This window comes from Barbus barbus, assembly GCF_936440315.1.
Source record: "Barbus barbus genome assembly, chromosome: 1".
Classification (NCBI taxonomy): Eukaryota; Metazoa; Chordata; class Actinopteri; order Cypriniformes; family Cyprinidae; genus Barbus; species Barbus barbus.
Genome location: NC_136729.1, coordinates 8,282,450 through 8,296,769, shown reverse-complemented (window position 1 = coordinate 8,296,769; position 14,320 = coordinate 8,282,450). Strand labels below are relative to the sequence as shown.

The window sequence follows — 14,320 nt, the reverse complement described above, 5'->3', positions numbered from 1 at the left end:
AAGGTGATTTTCTCAATATTTTGGCTTTTCTGCACCCTCTGATTCCAGATTTTCAAATAGTTGTATTTCAGCCAAATATTGTCCTATCATCAATGGAAAGTGTATTTATTCAGCTTTCAGATTATGTATAAATCTAAATTTCGAAAAAATTGTGGTCCAGGGTCACAAATAATCAGAAAATATGTATCCGTTTCAAAGAAAATACATAAAATTAAGATCATACACATAATTATTAATGGGTATTTGCTAAAACAAATATTATTATTATTACTTGTTAAGCCTGAACTTGATCACATAACTTATCGTGCTACATTTCTGCTATGAACATGAATCAACTTACAAAAACTACAACAGGCAAAAAACGTGAACACCCTTGTGAACACAAACAAACAGCCCTCACATTTGCTTCAGGATATGACCTTGCTCCTGTCCTCCAATATGAATCGTCTCTTTTTCCAGAACGCCTTTCTCTATGCTATATTACTCATCCATGGTCTCCCTGACACAGTAATGGTGATTTTTTATTTTCACCATAAAAACTCGAAATAAACATAGACAAAAGGAGAGGGACAGACGTGCTTGCTTAGAAGATAAAGAGATAAACAAAGCAGAGGGAAACAGGTCTGTGCAGACGCACGGAAACGTATCCCAGACTCCCAGTGTGACTGAACTGATCTAGGGACGGTTACGCAATAAGACCAACACACACACAATGATGCACACACTCAGCCTGAGATCTCTCTCTTTCTCATCCTCTTCATCCTGGGATCCAGAGGCCCAGCTCTTGGATAATGAATGAGCTGAATGTAGTGAACTGCATCGGACCGCTGTGTCCTTTGGAGAACATATTATTAAATGGATTGGTATGGGAGGAAGGTTAACAATGTCAAAGTTTATTCTAAATGTGGTTGTTCCCGGAAAGGGTGATTCACCAAATATAACTGGACAGGAGTCACACTTCTCTGTTTTTGAGGAAAAAACTACATACAAATTTTATTAGTCGAACTCCTTTGACTTAAAATATTTACTTGAAGTACACCTGAGATTTGAAGTTAATAGTTCAATAATTTAACAATGTATTCTCATGTTCACGATTCTCTGATGTCAGTTAGTGGTCACATGGCATGCACATAATGTTGTTATCGTTAACTAAAACAAAAATTCATGAAATCATTTTCATTGATCAATATAAAGCTGAAATAAAATATAAATATTAGATGGAGAACTTAGAAATGCTGCCTTGGCGACTAACCGAAATAAATATTTTAAAAATATTTAAATTTAAATTTAAATATTTTAATTCAAAATAGAATTATATATAAGAAAACAAAAGAAAAAAAAAATACAATTATCTTCATTGATCTAAATAAATCTGAAATAAAATATAAATATTAGATACTAAGAAATGCTGCCTGGGCAACTAAATGAAATAAATGAAGTTTAATTTGAATTACTAAAACTAAACTAAATATATATGTAATATATAATAGAATCCTTTTGGACAATAACAAACAAATACATTTACTTAAACTAAAAGTAAAATGAAAACTAAAAATATAAAAATAAAAAGTTAATTTAAATAAAATAATAAATTATAAATAATACTAAAACTATATAAATAATACTAAAAATATAAAAAATATATTAAACAAATGTAATGTGAATAAAACTACATTTATGTGTATAAAACGGAAATATGATCACTGCAGGGAATTCATGAGTTGATGAAAATCTAATTTAATCATAAAAAAAATAAAAATTAAACAATTAAACAAAAACACTTACTAAAAGTAAGAAATATGACCATTAACCAATGCAAACATGCAAATATTAACTCAAAATCTCTAGAAGTACTTCAAATAAATATTTTAGTCTATAAGATCTACTTATTCTCAGCCCAGGACGAAAAAAAAAGCTAAATCTTTCCACTCAAAAGTTAGGATAAAAAAGGAAAAATTATGTGTACAATAATGCTGCACTAAATTTGTCTGAAATGTAATTGGGTTAAATATTGCACTTTTCTCACAGTCATCGCAAGTTGCATTAAAGGATAAAAATAAATTTGAGACAGCCATTACTCACAGCACCTGACTAATCGCTGCTATTGTCTCTATCTCCAGCTCCCTCCCTCCCTCTCTCTCTCTGTCTGTCTGTCTGGTTGTACCTCACGTCAATCTCATTTGTCAGTATAGCCACTACTCAAGCTGTTTGATTCTTGTTCGCTCCGTCTCTGAATGAAATATTAATAGGACCTTTGACAACAGGACTGGAAACAGCCATTAACACGCAATTACCCAGAGACGTGATGTGTACAAACAACAAGGTCAGCCTGCGTCGGTGTTTTTCTTCGCGTCTCTGGCGCTCGTCTGTCGTCTTTGTCTTTCAGCCTCTGACCTAGACTGGCAGGTTTATCTCAAGCACTGCACTCACTGCATGATGACCGTAACAACAGCACCTTAAACCACAACCACGGCTGGAGGACGGTTTCACGATAACATCTTTACGATATGCGACTCAGGAGGTCTGTCAGTCACCTTGTAAGTGGACAAAGATGAGACACCACATAACACCAGGGCCCAATCCGGCCCCGTTCCGCTGAAGAAAAATCAGTTTTGTATTAAAAAAGAAACCCAAAAGCGGCTGTGAGAGCAGAATAATGTCCTAATCACATGGTTTTCAAACCTGTCTGGTAAGATTTAAGTTAAACACAACTGAATGGCATAAAACTAGACTGCTCCAATTATAGTAAATATACTATAAAAATAAAATGGTTTTAATGGTTTTAATTAGTTAACAATAATATTGTATAAAGTGCTATACAAATAAACATGGCTCGACTTGACTTTAAATATCCAAAACTTTTCCCCGTTTCTTTCCATTGTACATGCCTCATTGCAACCTCTATTTTTGATATTTTGAAAGAAAACGAGGACAAATCAGTATTTTTTTTTTTTTTTTTTGTGGTAATGCTTTCAATTGAGTTTGTATTGAACCTAGAATATGTCAGTAAAGTCATCGTTCATATATTCAAAGTCATGGGCTGAAACACAAGCCGGTTCTCAAAAGGGTTTGGTCATCAGTTTGGCAGAGCGGATCATTTCGGTGCAAAAGCGGTAACAGAGCTCTCACATTGGCAACTTTCATTTAACTCCAATATTCTGACGAAATTGAAAAATTCAGAAATTCATACAGGAAGCATCTAAATGCAGAAGCATCATCTGATCCCTCACTGGCCATCAGCGATCATCGACGCGAGCTAAAAGCATTACAAACTCACAATATCACTCCAATCTGAGTGGAAGTGATTGGCGAGCCTACAAATGCACGTATACATCCGTCGCATCTCTCCACGTTCTCCCTGCTCCGTCCAGAGGTGTCCTTCGCCAAACCCTCCACCATCCGCTTTGCGGCCGCCACTTGACCTTCTCGCTGTGTTTGTCTTATCTACCGCTGCTACAACATCAGAACATGCCAGGAATGCCAATGACATTAAGATCCCATCCAGGAAACGACCCCGTATCCAGTTTCGACTCCACAATATGTCAAAGCTCTTCAGCTATCAGCGCTCTGAAACAACTGTTGTTATCGTCTGCAAACTTCAAACGCTGTGTGCTTGGGTTGAGAGTACATGAAAGGGTTTCTAAAAAGTAGATACAGAGCAATATCAGAGTTTCTGTGGTGAATTAGAGGCGAGGTAATGCTTCATCACTTGTGGGGACGTCTAGCGAGGAGACAGACAAGATGGCTTATGGGGTGTGAAATTATCTGATGTGATTGAAATCTTGCCTCTGTCAAAGATGAACCCTTGTCAGTGTCTCACATATACAGTCTTATCGCTCATTGCACAGCGGCAATGCAAAACCACCACTGGGCAGGTCTCTGTGAGAAGTATCCTTGAGCTGTCAGTTTGAGCTTCAGCTGTCCTTAAAGGAACAGTTCACCCAAAAATTTGCAAAAACTTTACTCACCCTCAGGTCACCTGAGATGTAGGTGAGTTTATTTCTTCTACAAATTTGGAGAAATTCAGCATTAAATCATTTGCTCAGCAATGGATCCTTTGCAGTGAATGGGTGCCGCCAGAATGAGAGTCCAAACAGCAGATAAAAACATCAAAAAAAAAAAAAACGGAGGAAATGCCTCTCTGCTCAGCTGACTGGGCTAAGCATTTCTTCAACTGGATATTCCCAAATCCGTGCTTACAAAATGTGCTTTTGTCTAGTACAGCATGAAGTCTCTGGCGATACGTTCATCTTGAGATTCCCAGCTGAATTCACGTTAAGACCAACTAAAGCTGATTACATCCACAACGCTAATAAAACTTCTCATACAAATTTGCATGAATTACAAAAAATGACCATGGTAGTGCAAAATGCTACACTTATTTTTTACTACAATGTGGAAACGTGATATCCATGCACCCAAAATAATTAATCAATTAATTAATTAATTAATTATTTAATAACAGAATGCAAACAACTACTCATATTAAAAAAAATATGCCTCTTGCTCAAAAGACATACAAAGTTGAATGTCAAGACAAAAACACCGCTGCTGTTGTTACAGGCAAACAGGTTTGAATTTAAAATGTCCATTTGAAATCTTTTGTCAAGCATGTCTTTTGTCAATCACATCTGTCAGCTTTACAGTAATATTCAGCACAGCTCTTATGCTTGTGTTGAGACCCAGTGTCCATTTTAATGGAAAAAATCCTGTGTAGGACATGTAACTCTAATATGATATGACTTCACCTCACATTAAACCTGTCAAACTATAGTTATGTGGCTCTTAAATATAACATGTATTATACTATAATTATGCCATACGTTTCTGAATTGTGCCACAGTTTCAAATGAATATTTGTGACATTGCATCCACTGATTCTGTTTAGTTATCTTTCAGGATTTGGGTGGTACAAAATGGCAATAACCATAAAAATTGGACACGGGTCACCGAAAGAACCATGACAAATGTATGATTCGTTTATGAATCAGACATCACTATACAGCCCATTTGAACAGTTCATTGAAAAGAATCAACTCGAAAAAAAATCATGCATCGCTAGGGGACACTCACAACATGATTAATGAAATATTGTCTATGGTTCTTACAGTAATCGCTCTCACCAGACAATAAATAAATCAGTAAAATTTCATGAAATTGGCTGGGTAAACGGGTTAACCAGCAATGACCACATGGGAGCCGTGAACTGTGGGAACACCGACTGTAGAAAGAAACTATGGTGTTGAGGTGGAAACTACAGTTACAATCGTAAGAAAAACCAAGGATACAGTTTTCAATGCAGAAACCATCTCTCACAGTAATTTTAAGTCAATTGTATAGCTGCATATCTTGTAGAAACAGTTTTTTTTCCCCCATGGACTTCATATTGTATGTGTTCAGAAGGCTTTTCAGCAAAATTAAACGGTAAAAGAGCAAAAAAATGCAAAGGGTAGTATACAAAATATAGTATACAGAAATATAATTTTTCCTCACATTCCATCACAAAGAGTTAAGAACTTAACTATGATCTACATTACACGGGCATTGCCGGTCAATCCATTTTGAGTGTCATTTTCTGTTGGCTGCTTAGAAGAGTGATGCATGATTTGTGAATGAATCACTGTTTTGAGTCCATTCTTTTCAATTAATGTACAAATACATTGAACTTCACAACATCTCTGCATGTTTGGTAGAACAATATGTGCCTTACTCTAACTTTTTATAAGTCTCAAATTAATTATACAGTATATCCTGGAAGATACTGACATTTGAGAAGCAGAAGTGAGTTCCAGAAAATATCTCTAGAAAACATTTCAAGATACGCTGACCCTGAAAATCTTGCAGCATAGCCTACATTATTTTCGTGGGAGATTAAAAACTATTAAATTGTAAATAGCGATCAATATTTTGCATACAGCACTGAGATGTAATGCTATTGTAAAAACCCACAAGAAATTCCCAAGGGTACTCAAGAGGAATTAGCCTTCCGGGTTGGTCTACAAATTGATGTCATGACTGAATTGGAGTATAGCCTTAAATTAAGGTATTTTACGCTCCTGACATTCAATGGTTAAAGTGAAGGCTTTTATTTTATTTATTTCCCCACTGGCACCACGCATCAGAAATGACTGCTTAATTATTAATTGACGTCTTGCAAAAACACGACTGTTTTTCTGCCACAGTGTCTTTTGCAAATAAATCAAATGACAGGACTCACAATTGACCATCGTAATTTTACTACCTGACAAATCTCGTGGCGCGCAACAGGAGGGGGCAGAGGCCAATGCATGTCCCTTTCCCTTCGTCCTCATAATGACCCATCCTCACTTCTCTCACTATTGCATATGAAAAGTGTGCTTTTGACACTTTTGTGTCAGATGCAGTCGATAAGACGAACAATAAACGCACACGCAGACACCACATCATGACTGTGTGATGAGAGATGATGACCTTGCGCGTGCATAGATGACAACTCCCTCAAAGGCACCGGGGTAAATGCATTTACCTTCGCGTTACGCAACACAACAGGTGCTGTGAATGTGTGAAAACGCGAACGAACGCTTATAGAGAAACCTGGCTGCACCTGTTTGCGCGTTCGGCGAGTGACAGTTTGCAGTTGAGGACAAACTGAAGCCGAATACAATCGAAATGACCCGTACGCGAGCGATAGCGGGTGCCGCCACAACGACTGCCGCTCAAGGGCGGGCGTTCTCGCGGAAAACAAACGAGAGGAATCCACCAAAGTAGCTCACCTTTTCCGTCCTCGTCCTCGTCCTCCCGATTCAGGTGCATGGCTGTTCGCCTTTGGCACGCCAACAAACGCTTGTTTCTTCTCTCAAGTCCCCTCCGAGAAAAAGTCGAATCCAAAATGCGCTCTCGAGCTTCCAGTGGGCGAGTGACCATGGAGCACCGCTCCCTGCTTATTTCTTTCTTTCACACACTTGGTTTTTCTTTCCCAGTCCCCTCATTCGGCTGATGTCGGGAGATGGCAGTGGGAGGGATGAGGGCGAGGAGTGGTGGTGAATGGTGTGTCCGTGTCACCGCTAGCTGATGGCACATCTCAGTTTATGTGGGTGAAGTCGCGTAAAACGGCACGCGTTTTGGTCAGTCACCGAGAGCGCGGTTAACACAGCTCTGCAGGCGGCAGCTCTCGGGTTTATTTTAGCATTATTTCTTGAAAATGTCACAAAAATATATTTAAGCCCGAGCCATTTAAATGTCAGATGTCACCAGGTCAGGATAAAACGAGCCCGTGAATTTGTACGGCAAAATCATAATTGTAAGTAGGCTTAATAAAAAAATAAATTAAAAAAATCATAATGGTAAGTAAATGCACTTATTTTTAATATGGCATCAAAATAAATGTTAAAATGTTTGTGAATAGTATATTTGGATACTGTATTCATGCAATATAAAGACCACATGTGCAATCTTGAATTTTCAAGAAAATCGTCCAAAATTATATAAATTCATTAAGTGTTCCATTTTAGCTGATAAAATGGAACAGCAACTAAAAGTTTACCATCCAGCATTTGTAAAGTCATTAGCCCTGCCCACTTTAGCAAACTCAGACCAATCAAATCAATTGATACGTGTCAAGCTTTAGTAATACTCATTGCTTCTGGTTCAAGTCATTGCCTATGCCTCGTTAAATAGAGCTGTTTTACTCAAGATACCTTCAAAGGAGATACCGAAAAGTATGTTAATCACAGGCCCTACTATATGAAGTTTTTATTTTTTTCTTCTCAACAACATTTGATATTAAAATTGCTAATTAAAACTAGCTTGGTTAGCTGATTACCTTAAAAATCCATAGATAGGCCTATGCCATTAGTTCATACTGCTGTTAATAATTTCTCTGACAAATGCAATGACACCTGTTTTCCGGTTTGGTCAGGTGACACATAGGCCTACTGTTTCCCATTGGCAAATGTTTCCAACAGTTTGCGATAATACACTACAGTGATGATGTATTTTTGTAGGCCAAACCGGAAGTTTGCATGACCCTGGTTCCCTCGACAAAAACAGGATTTTTCTATTGGCTTTTGGATTATTGAAGGAAATAAGATCGGTGACTGATACAAGTTTATGACTCTTGCATGTTTTGTTCACCAGGATAATCTTCGCAAATTAACACTGCATTCCTGGATTTTGAAGATTCAATACAACTAGATGTAAAAAGCTATAAACCAAGTACACCACAGATGCATGTGACCTCAATTTCACCACCATTAAGTTCTGACTTGTTCTTTCAGTCTTTATTAAAAAAAAAAAAAAAGCCCTGAAATTATTAGTTGTTTGCATGTGTGTTGCCTCTATATACATATTTGAGCAGAAAGTTGATGACGAACTTCTTGGCTTTAGTTGGTGGTGTGTGTTCTTGTGGAAGGCAAGTGTGTTGTAAGAATGCATTCCTGGTCATACTACATATGTTGTACATATACCTTTGAACTGTGACTTGACACTTATGCATTTGGCAGATGCTTTTATCCAAAGTGACTTACATTGTATAGTTCCCTCAGAATCAGGCCCATAACCCTGATGCTATCAGGCTCATATTGTTTAGCTATGTTGCATTTTCCAATCTATCTGCCAGGTCAGTTGCTGTTTTGTCTTCATTCGTATCTCTCTTTTTATATTTCAAGCTTGCAGATGAACCATATTTTATGCTTATTTTATGGGGGTTTTATAAAAAAACGTTAGTTGTAGCCTTCATCTTAAGACACTTGGACTCTTTTTATATTTGTCAATTTTATTACACTTAAAGGAGTAATTAACCCCAAAATGAAAATTTGTTGAAAACATACTCAGCCTCAGGCCACCCAAGATGTAGATGAGTTTGTTTCTTCAGAACAGCAGATTTGGAGAAATTTAGAATTACACTTGCTCACAAATGTATCCTTTGCAGTGAATGGGTGCCGTCAGAATGAGAGCCCAAACAGCTGATAAAAACATCATAATAATTCAAAATTTTACATTATAATTATAATTACATTACATTATAATTTCTCTCCTAATTTAAACTAAACAACTTTTTCATTGCATAAAGCAATATTATGTATAGAGGACTTATATTTTAGCCAGAAGCGACTGTTTGAAGTTTAAACATCTTAATCGTGGTTTTGTTTCTTACGAACACGCAGATTTTCACTTCACAAGACATTTATTGATGGACTGGAGTGGTGTGGATTACTTGTAGATTATTATGATGTTTTTATAAGCTGTTTGGACTCTCATTCTGACGGCACCCATTCACTGCAGAGGATCCATTGGTGAGCAAGTTCAATAAATATTTGCATTTATTAATATAAATCAGAATGAACCATTCTGAATTACCCAAATAATATAGTTCATAAGCATTTACAGATTTGCGTTTATATGCATTTTGTAGTGAATTTTAGCAGTTTGTAGTGGTTTGACAGAATAGCGGCAGTTTTATGATGCCAATATTTAGCGACATTTGAAACCTTATCTTGAAAGCTAATCAATTTGGTCTTCACTGCATGTAATTAGCCAGTCTTTTGCCATTCCTGCTGATTTTCGCAAGCTATGTAGCATCTCTACTTGATGTTGGATGATTGACAGCTGCTTATGCTAATTATACCTTCTGATGCGCTGACGACAGCATTACCTGCACCCCCCACAGAGTGCTCAGCATGTTTTCTAAACATGCAGAAATATCTGCATGTTATAAATAGAACAGCACAACAATTCAATTGACTCTCAGCTCACGGCTGCAGGTTCAGATCCTCCAATGAAACCCAGTGGTACTGACGCCCCCTAGAGGATCTTCACAAGAGTTGCATTAGAATTCTAATGGAGAGGAAACAGCAGCCTGTCAAGCAGCTGCCATGCTGCACAGTCAGTCTGAGTGTTTTTGTATGAAGGTACTGCCTAAAGAAATGTTTCAGACTGGCTTCCAAAACAGCATAACATTGTGTCTAATGGTCTAGACAAAAATCAAGTAAGCTTTAGACACACCAAGCCACATATTTAATGACTACAAAGATTGTCTTTGCAGTAAAAATGGAATCATGCCTCAAATTGTTTTTTTTTTTTTTAATTTTGTTAGATACTATTATGGTTGTAATTTTATTAATTTTAACTTTTTTTATTACATATGTTCAATTTTTATTTATTTATGTTTTAAAATGTCTATATAGTTTTTTTTATTAATGTCATGCCTTAAAAAAATAAGCATGACATTTATGCTGGGTGTGAATCGATTATTATACTATCACTGAGATATTATAGTTTTTATTAATATTTTAAATAAGTATTTATTTATATTTTCCATAATCAAAGTTTTTGTAAATTTGTTTTTTTTTTGCATTATGCCTGTCTTGTATTAATCTTTTGCCTTAAAAATGTAAAAAGGACATTGATGCAAGATCTGAATCTGTATTTTAGTAAACTCTTTATTAATATTTTGAATTTTTTTGATGGTTAAGACAATTTGCGTTCTGTACTTCAAGAGACTGCACTCCTAAAATGACATAAAAATCCTTCAAAACCTAGCTAAAAATCATTTTATAATTAGCACATTTCTTTTACTGTATAAATTAATTCAATTCTTTCAACCACTGCATCATCAGATGCCTTTTCTATCACTTCTATCAGCTGCTAAACTGAATGCACAAGATTGTGGGAGATCACGGATGTAGCGATGCTGCTTTGAAAGCCCGGCAAGTGAAAGGCAGAATGTCTTAGTAGACAGAATGTTACACAAACACTGGACTCAGACGTGCCTTACAGCACTCCTACCTGCGAAGGCAGCATTTTGTCTGGTTTCAGACAGTCTAGATCAGAAGAAACAAAATGGTATAATTTATGTGGAGTCTCAGATTCTTGTGCAAAACCACAGACACAATAAGAAGAATGTTGAACATCATTTTAGGTCAAGTTTTAGTAATTTTGTTGTGTTTTTTTTTTCCCTGATTATTTTTGTAATGTCTATATAGTTCATACCTTAAAAAGTTAAGAAGGAAGTGGAAGGTGTACATTTTTTTTCTAACTTTTTGTTATTTCCCATTTTTATATTTTCCTTTTTAATTTCAAGTTTTAGTCATTTGGTCATGTTTTTCTTTTATACGTTTTTCTTTTTATATAGTTTTAAAAAGGACATTTATGCTTGGTGTAAATAAATGTTATTTTAGTATAACTGAGATACTATCAGAGTTTTTATTAATATTTTGAATTATTTTTATGTTTTACATTTTCATTTTAGTTCAAGTTTTAGAAATGCTGTTGTGTGTTTGTCATTTTTATTAGTTATTATTTATTTTAAATATCTGTATACTTTTTATTAGTTTCATACTTTTAAAATGTTAAAAAGGACATTTATGGTGGGTATGAATCAGTGTTATTTTAATGAGTTTTTTTTAGTATAATTGAGATATTATAGTTTTAAATAATATTTTGAATTAGATTTATTTGTATTTTCCATTTTCATTTTAGTTCATGTTTTAGTAATTTTGTTGTGTGTTTTTGTCATTTTTATAGTTTTTGTTTCAGATAGTCTGTCTAGAACGGAGAAACCAAAATGCAGGGGCAGACTTAGTGATTTGGGGGCCCTAAGCAAATTTCAAGCACGGGGCCCCAACACAACTATATGCTCTTTTACGCCTAACCCTTATTTTGCTCACTAGCTCTCTCTCATTATAGCTATAACTATTATTTATTATAGCTATTAGTAGCCTACCCCTTCACAACTTAACTAGCCTAAATAATTAGTCGACCTGATGGTATTCTAAAGCCATATTAAGCTACCTTTTTTCTTTTGGATCACAAAAGAAGACATTATATAAAAAAATGCTTGCATTTAATGAATTGCAAACTTCGTCGATCTTTTTACAAAAAGGATTAAAATGTCATAAAAATTATCCCATGAAACTCGTTCTGTATTACAAGTGTTATTAAGGCATATGAAAGGGTTTGCCGAGAAACAAATCGATAATGTCCAGTCATTGCAGCGAAAATCTCCAGTCATTGCATTCGTGCATTTACACGTTTTTAGTTTATAGTTCATTTGCATTAGTTCGCGCTGGAACGCCTAGGAAAAGCACACAAGAGAGTCATTTTGAAACATCAAGAGAAATAAAATTATGACTTGAAACACAATCATTTCTTTAGTGAGATGAATATATCTGTTTTGAGACAGTCAAAACAGCTTAGAATGCGTGTGAAGAGCTGTCACTCACTTCAGTTCATCACGATCTCACGACGTTCCGTTAATAATCTCTCTGCACAATGAATCTCTTATTTACATCTTATCTACACGTTGTAATAATGAGAGGATTCACAAGCTTGCAGAACTCCGCACCTGACAAAAACTCGCCGTTTTGAGTGGTGAGTAAACATTTGATGCTCATAACACAAATAGGCCTACTGGTGCATTTGCCAAGTATGTTTCGCGAATATCAGACAGGGCCCCCTGATTCCCCGGGGCCCTAAGCGGCCGCTTACCTCGCCTATTGGTTAAGTCCGCCCCTGCCAAAATGTCATATGTGGAGTCTGAGATTCACCCACTCAATAAGAGCAAAGTTGAACGTCCTTGAAAGGCCTTGCGTATCTCTGTGTCCTTGTGAATAATCCATTTATCCCCCTAACCAAGTAAAAGCATATGCATTTCATAAAGTACAACTGCAACCTGAAAACCACCATGAGTTTGTTACTACTTCATAAAGATTAGGTATACTGTACATCGCATTCTATTACTTCATGTATTTCCAAGGACAGAAAGTTGCTTGATTTATGTGATCTTCTGATTTGAGTGCAATGTATTGTTTTTGCATAAAGAATGTTGAAAAGGGAAAACAGACTGAAGGCATCGGGCATCAGTCGGCCTTTCATAGTGTGTGTGTGTGTGTGTGTGTGTGTGTGTGTGTGTCTGCTGGGGGCTTAACCTTGACTTAGAGTAGCCAGACACCTGTGAGAGAGAGGACTTGATATGCTGGCTTCTTGTCATTGCCGCTGACTCATTGATATCACACGATCACACCTACATCAGTCTCTCTCTCTCTCTCACACTCACTCACTCTCTCTCACTCACTCACACACACACACACACACACACACATTCGCGAGCAAATCCATAAACAACTACACTCTGCCCGGTTCAGCATTTATCAACTCAGGCTTTCTCAACCCACTTGACTCCAAATTTATTTTGTAAAACCCATTAAGTTAAATTCTTGTCAACATCCTTGACATTTACCCATAATCCTCACATCACCTGTTAGACTTTAGCGTAACAAATTCTTAAATTCGTAAATCACATTTTATCCACCCTGGCTTTATTCCAAAACCTAGTGAGGTGCCTAAATAAATGTGCATTTCATTGCAGAAATTGTCTTTATCTTTTTATGAATTAAACAATGTGATGTGACAGAGTGCATAGCAAATTCAGTGCATAGGTCCAGAACTCCTAGCGGCGCAACTGGTTGGTTCCCAATTAGTGATGAACAAAATTAGCGTTTTTTTAAGCTTTACCTGACTTGCTAAAACCATTAAAGACCCGTTTCTGTTGTCTACAAACCAGTACACTTATGATTAATATATATAGAGTTTGGATTTCACATACATTGATTCTTAATGGAAAGGCTGGATTTTGCATGCATGGATTCCTATTGTAAAGACTGGATTTTGCATGCATGGATTCCTATTGTAAAGACTGGATTTTGCATGCATGGATTCCTATTGTAAAGACTGGATTTCGCATACATGGATTGCTATTGGAACGACTGGATTCCGCATGTATGGATTCCTATTGGTATGTCTGGATTTCGCATGCATGGATTTCTGTTTCACATACATGGATTACTACTGGAACAGCTGGATTTTGCATGCATGGATTCCTATTGGAAAGACTTGATTTTGCATGCATGGATTCCTATTGGAACTGCTGGATTCCGCATGCATGGATTCCTATTGGAATGACTGGATTTTGCATGCTTGGATTTCTGAAAATTCCAAAATTCTGTTGGAATGACTGGATTTCACATGCATGGATTTCTGTTTCACATACATGGATTCCTATTGGAACAGCTGGATTTTGCATGCATGGGTTCCTATTGGAAAGACTGGATTTTGCATGCCTGGATTCCTATTGGAACAAGATGATTTTGCATGTATGGATTCTTATTAAAACTGCTGGATTTTGCATGCATGGATTCCTATTGGAACGACTGAATTCCACATGTATGGATTCCTATTGGAACGACTGGATTTTGCATGCATGGATTCCTATTGGAACGACTGAATTCCACATGTATGGATTCCTATTGGAACGACTGAATTTTGCATGCATGGATTCCTATTG

General features: G+C 36.4%; 1 protein-coding gene across 1 annotated transcript in view; it reads right to left on the bottom strand.

Moving 5' to 3' along the window:
- The window catches only part of LOC306858974 (synaptotagmin-7-like), a 151,151-nt gene extending 144,254 nt beyond the window's left edge, over nt 1-6,897 (bottom strand). Inside the window, exon 1 of the mRNA XM_079399791.1 lies at nt 6,753-6,897. Coding sequence (XP_079255917.1) covers nt 6,753-6,792 — 40 coding nt within the window. The 5' untranslated portion in view covers nt 6,793-6,897. The remainder of the gene's footprint in view (nt 1-6,752) is intronic.
- Nucleotides 6,898-14,320: the final 7,423 nt, after the last annotated feature.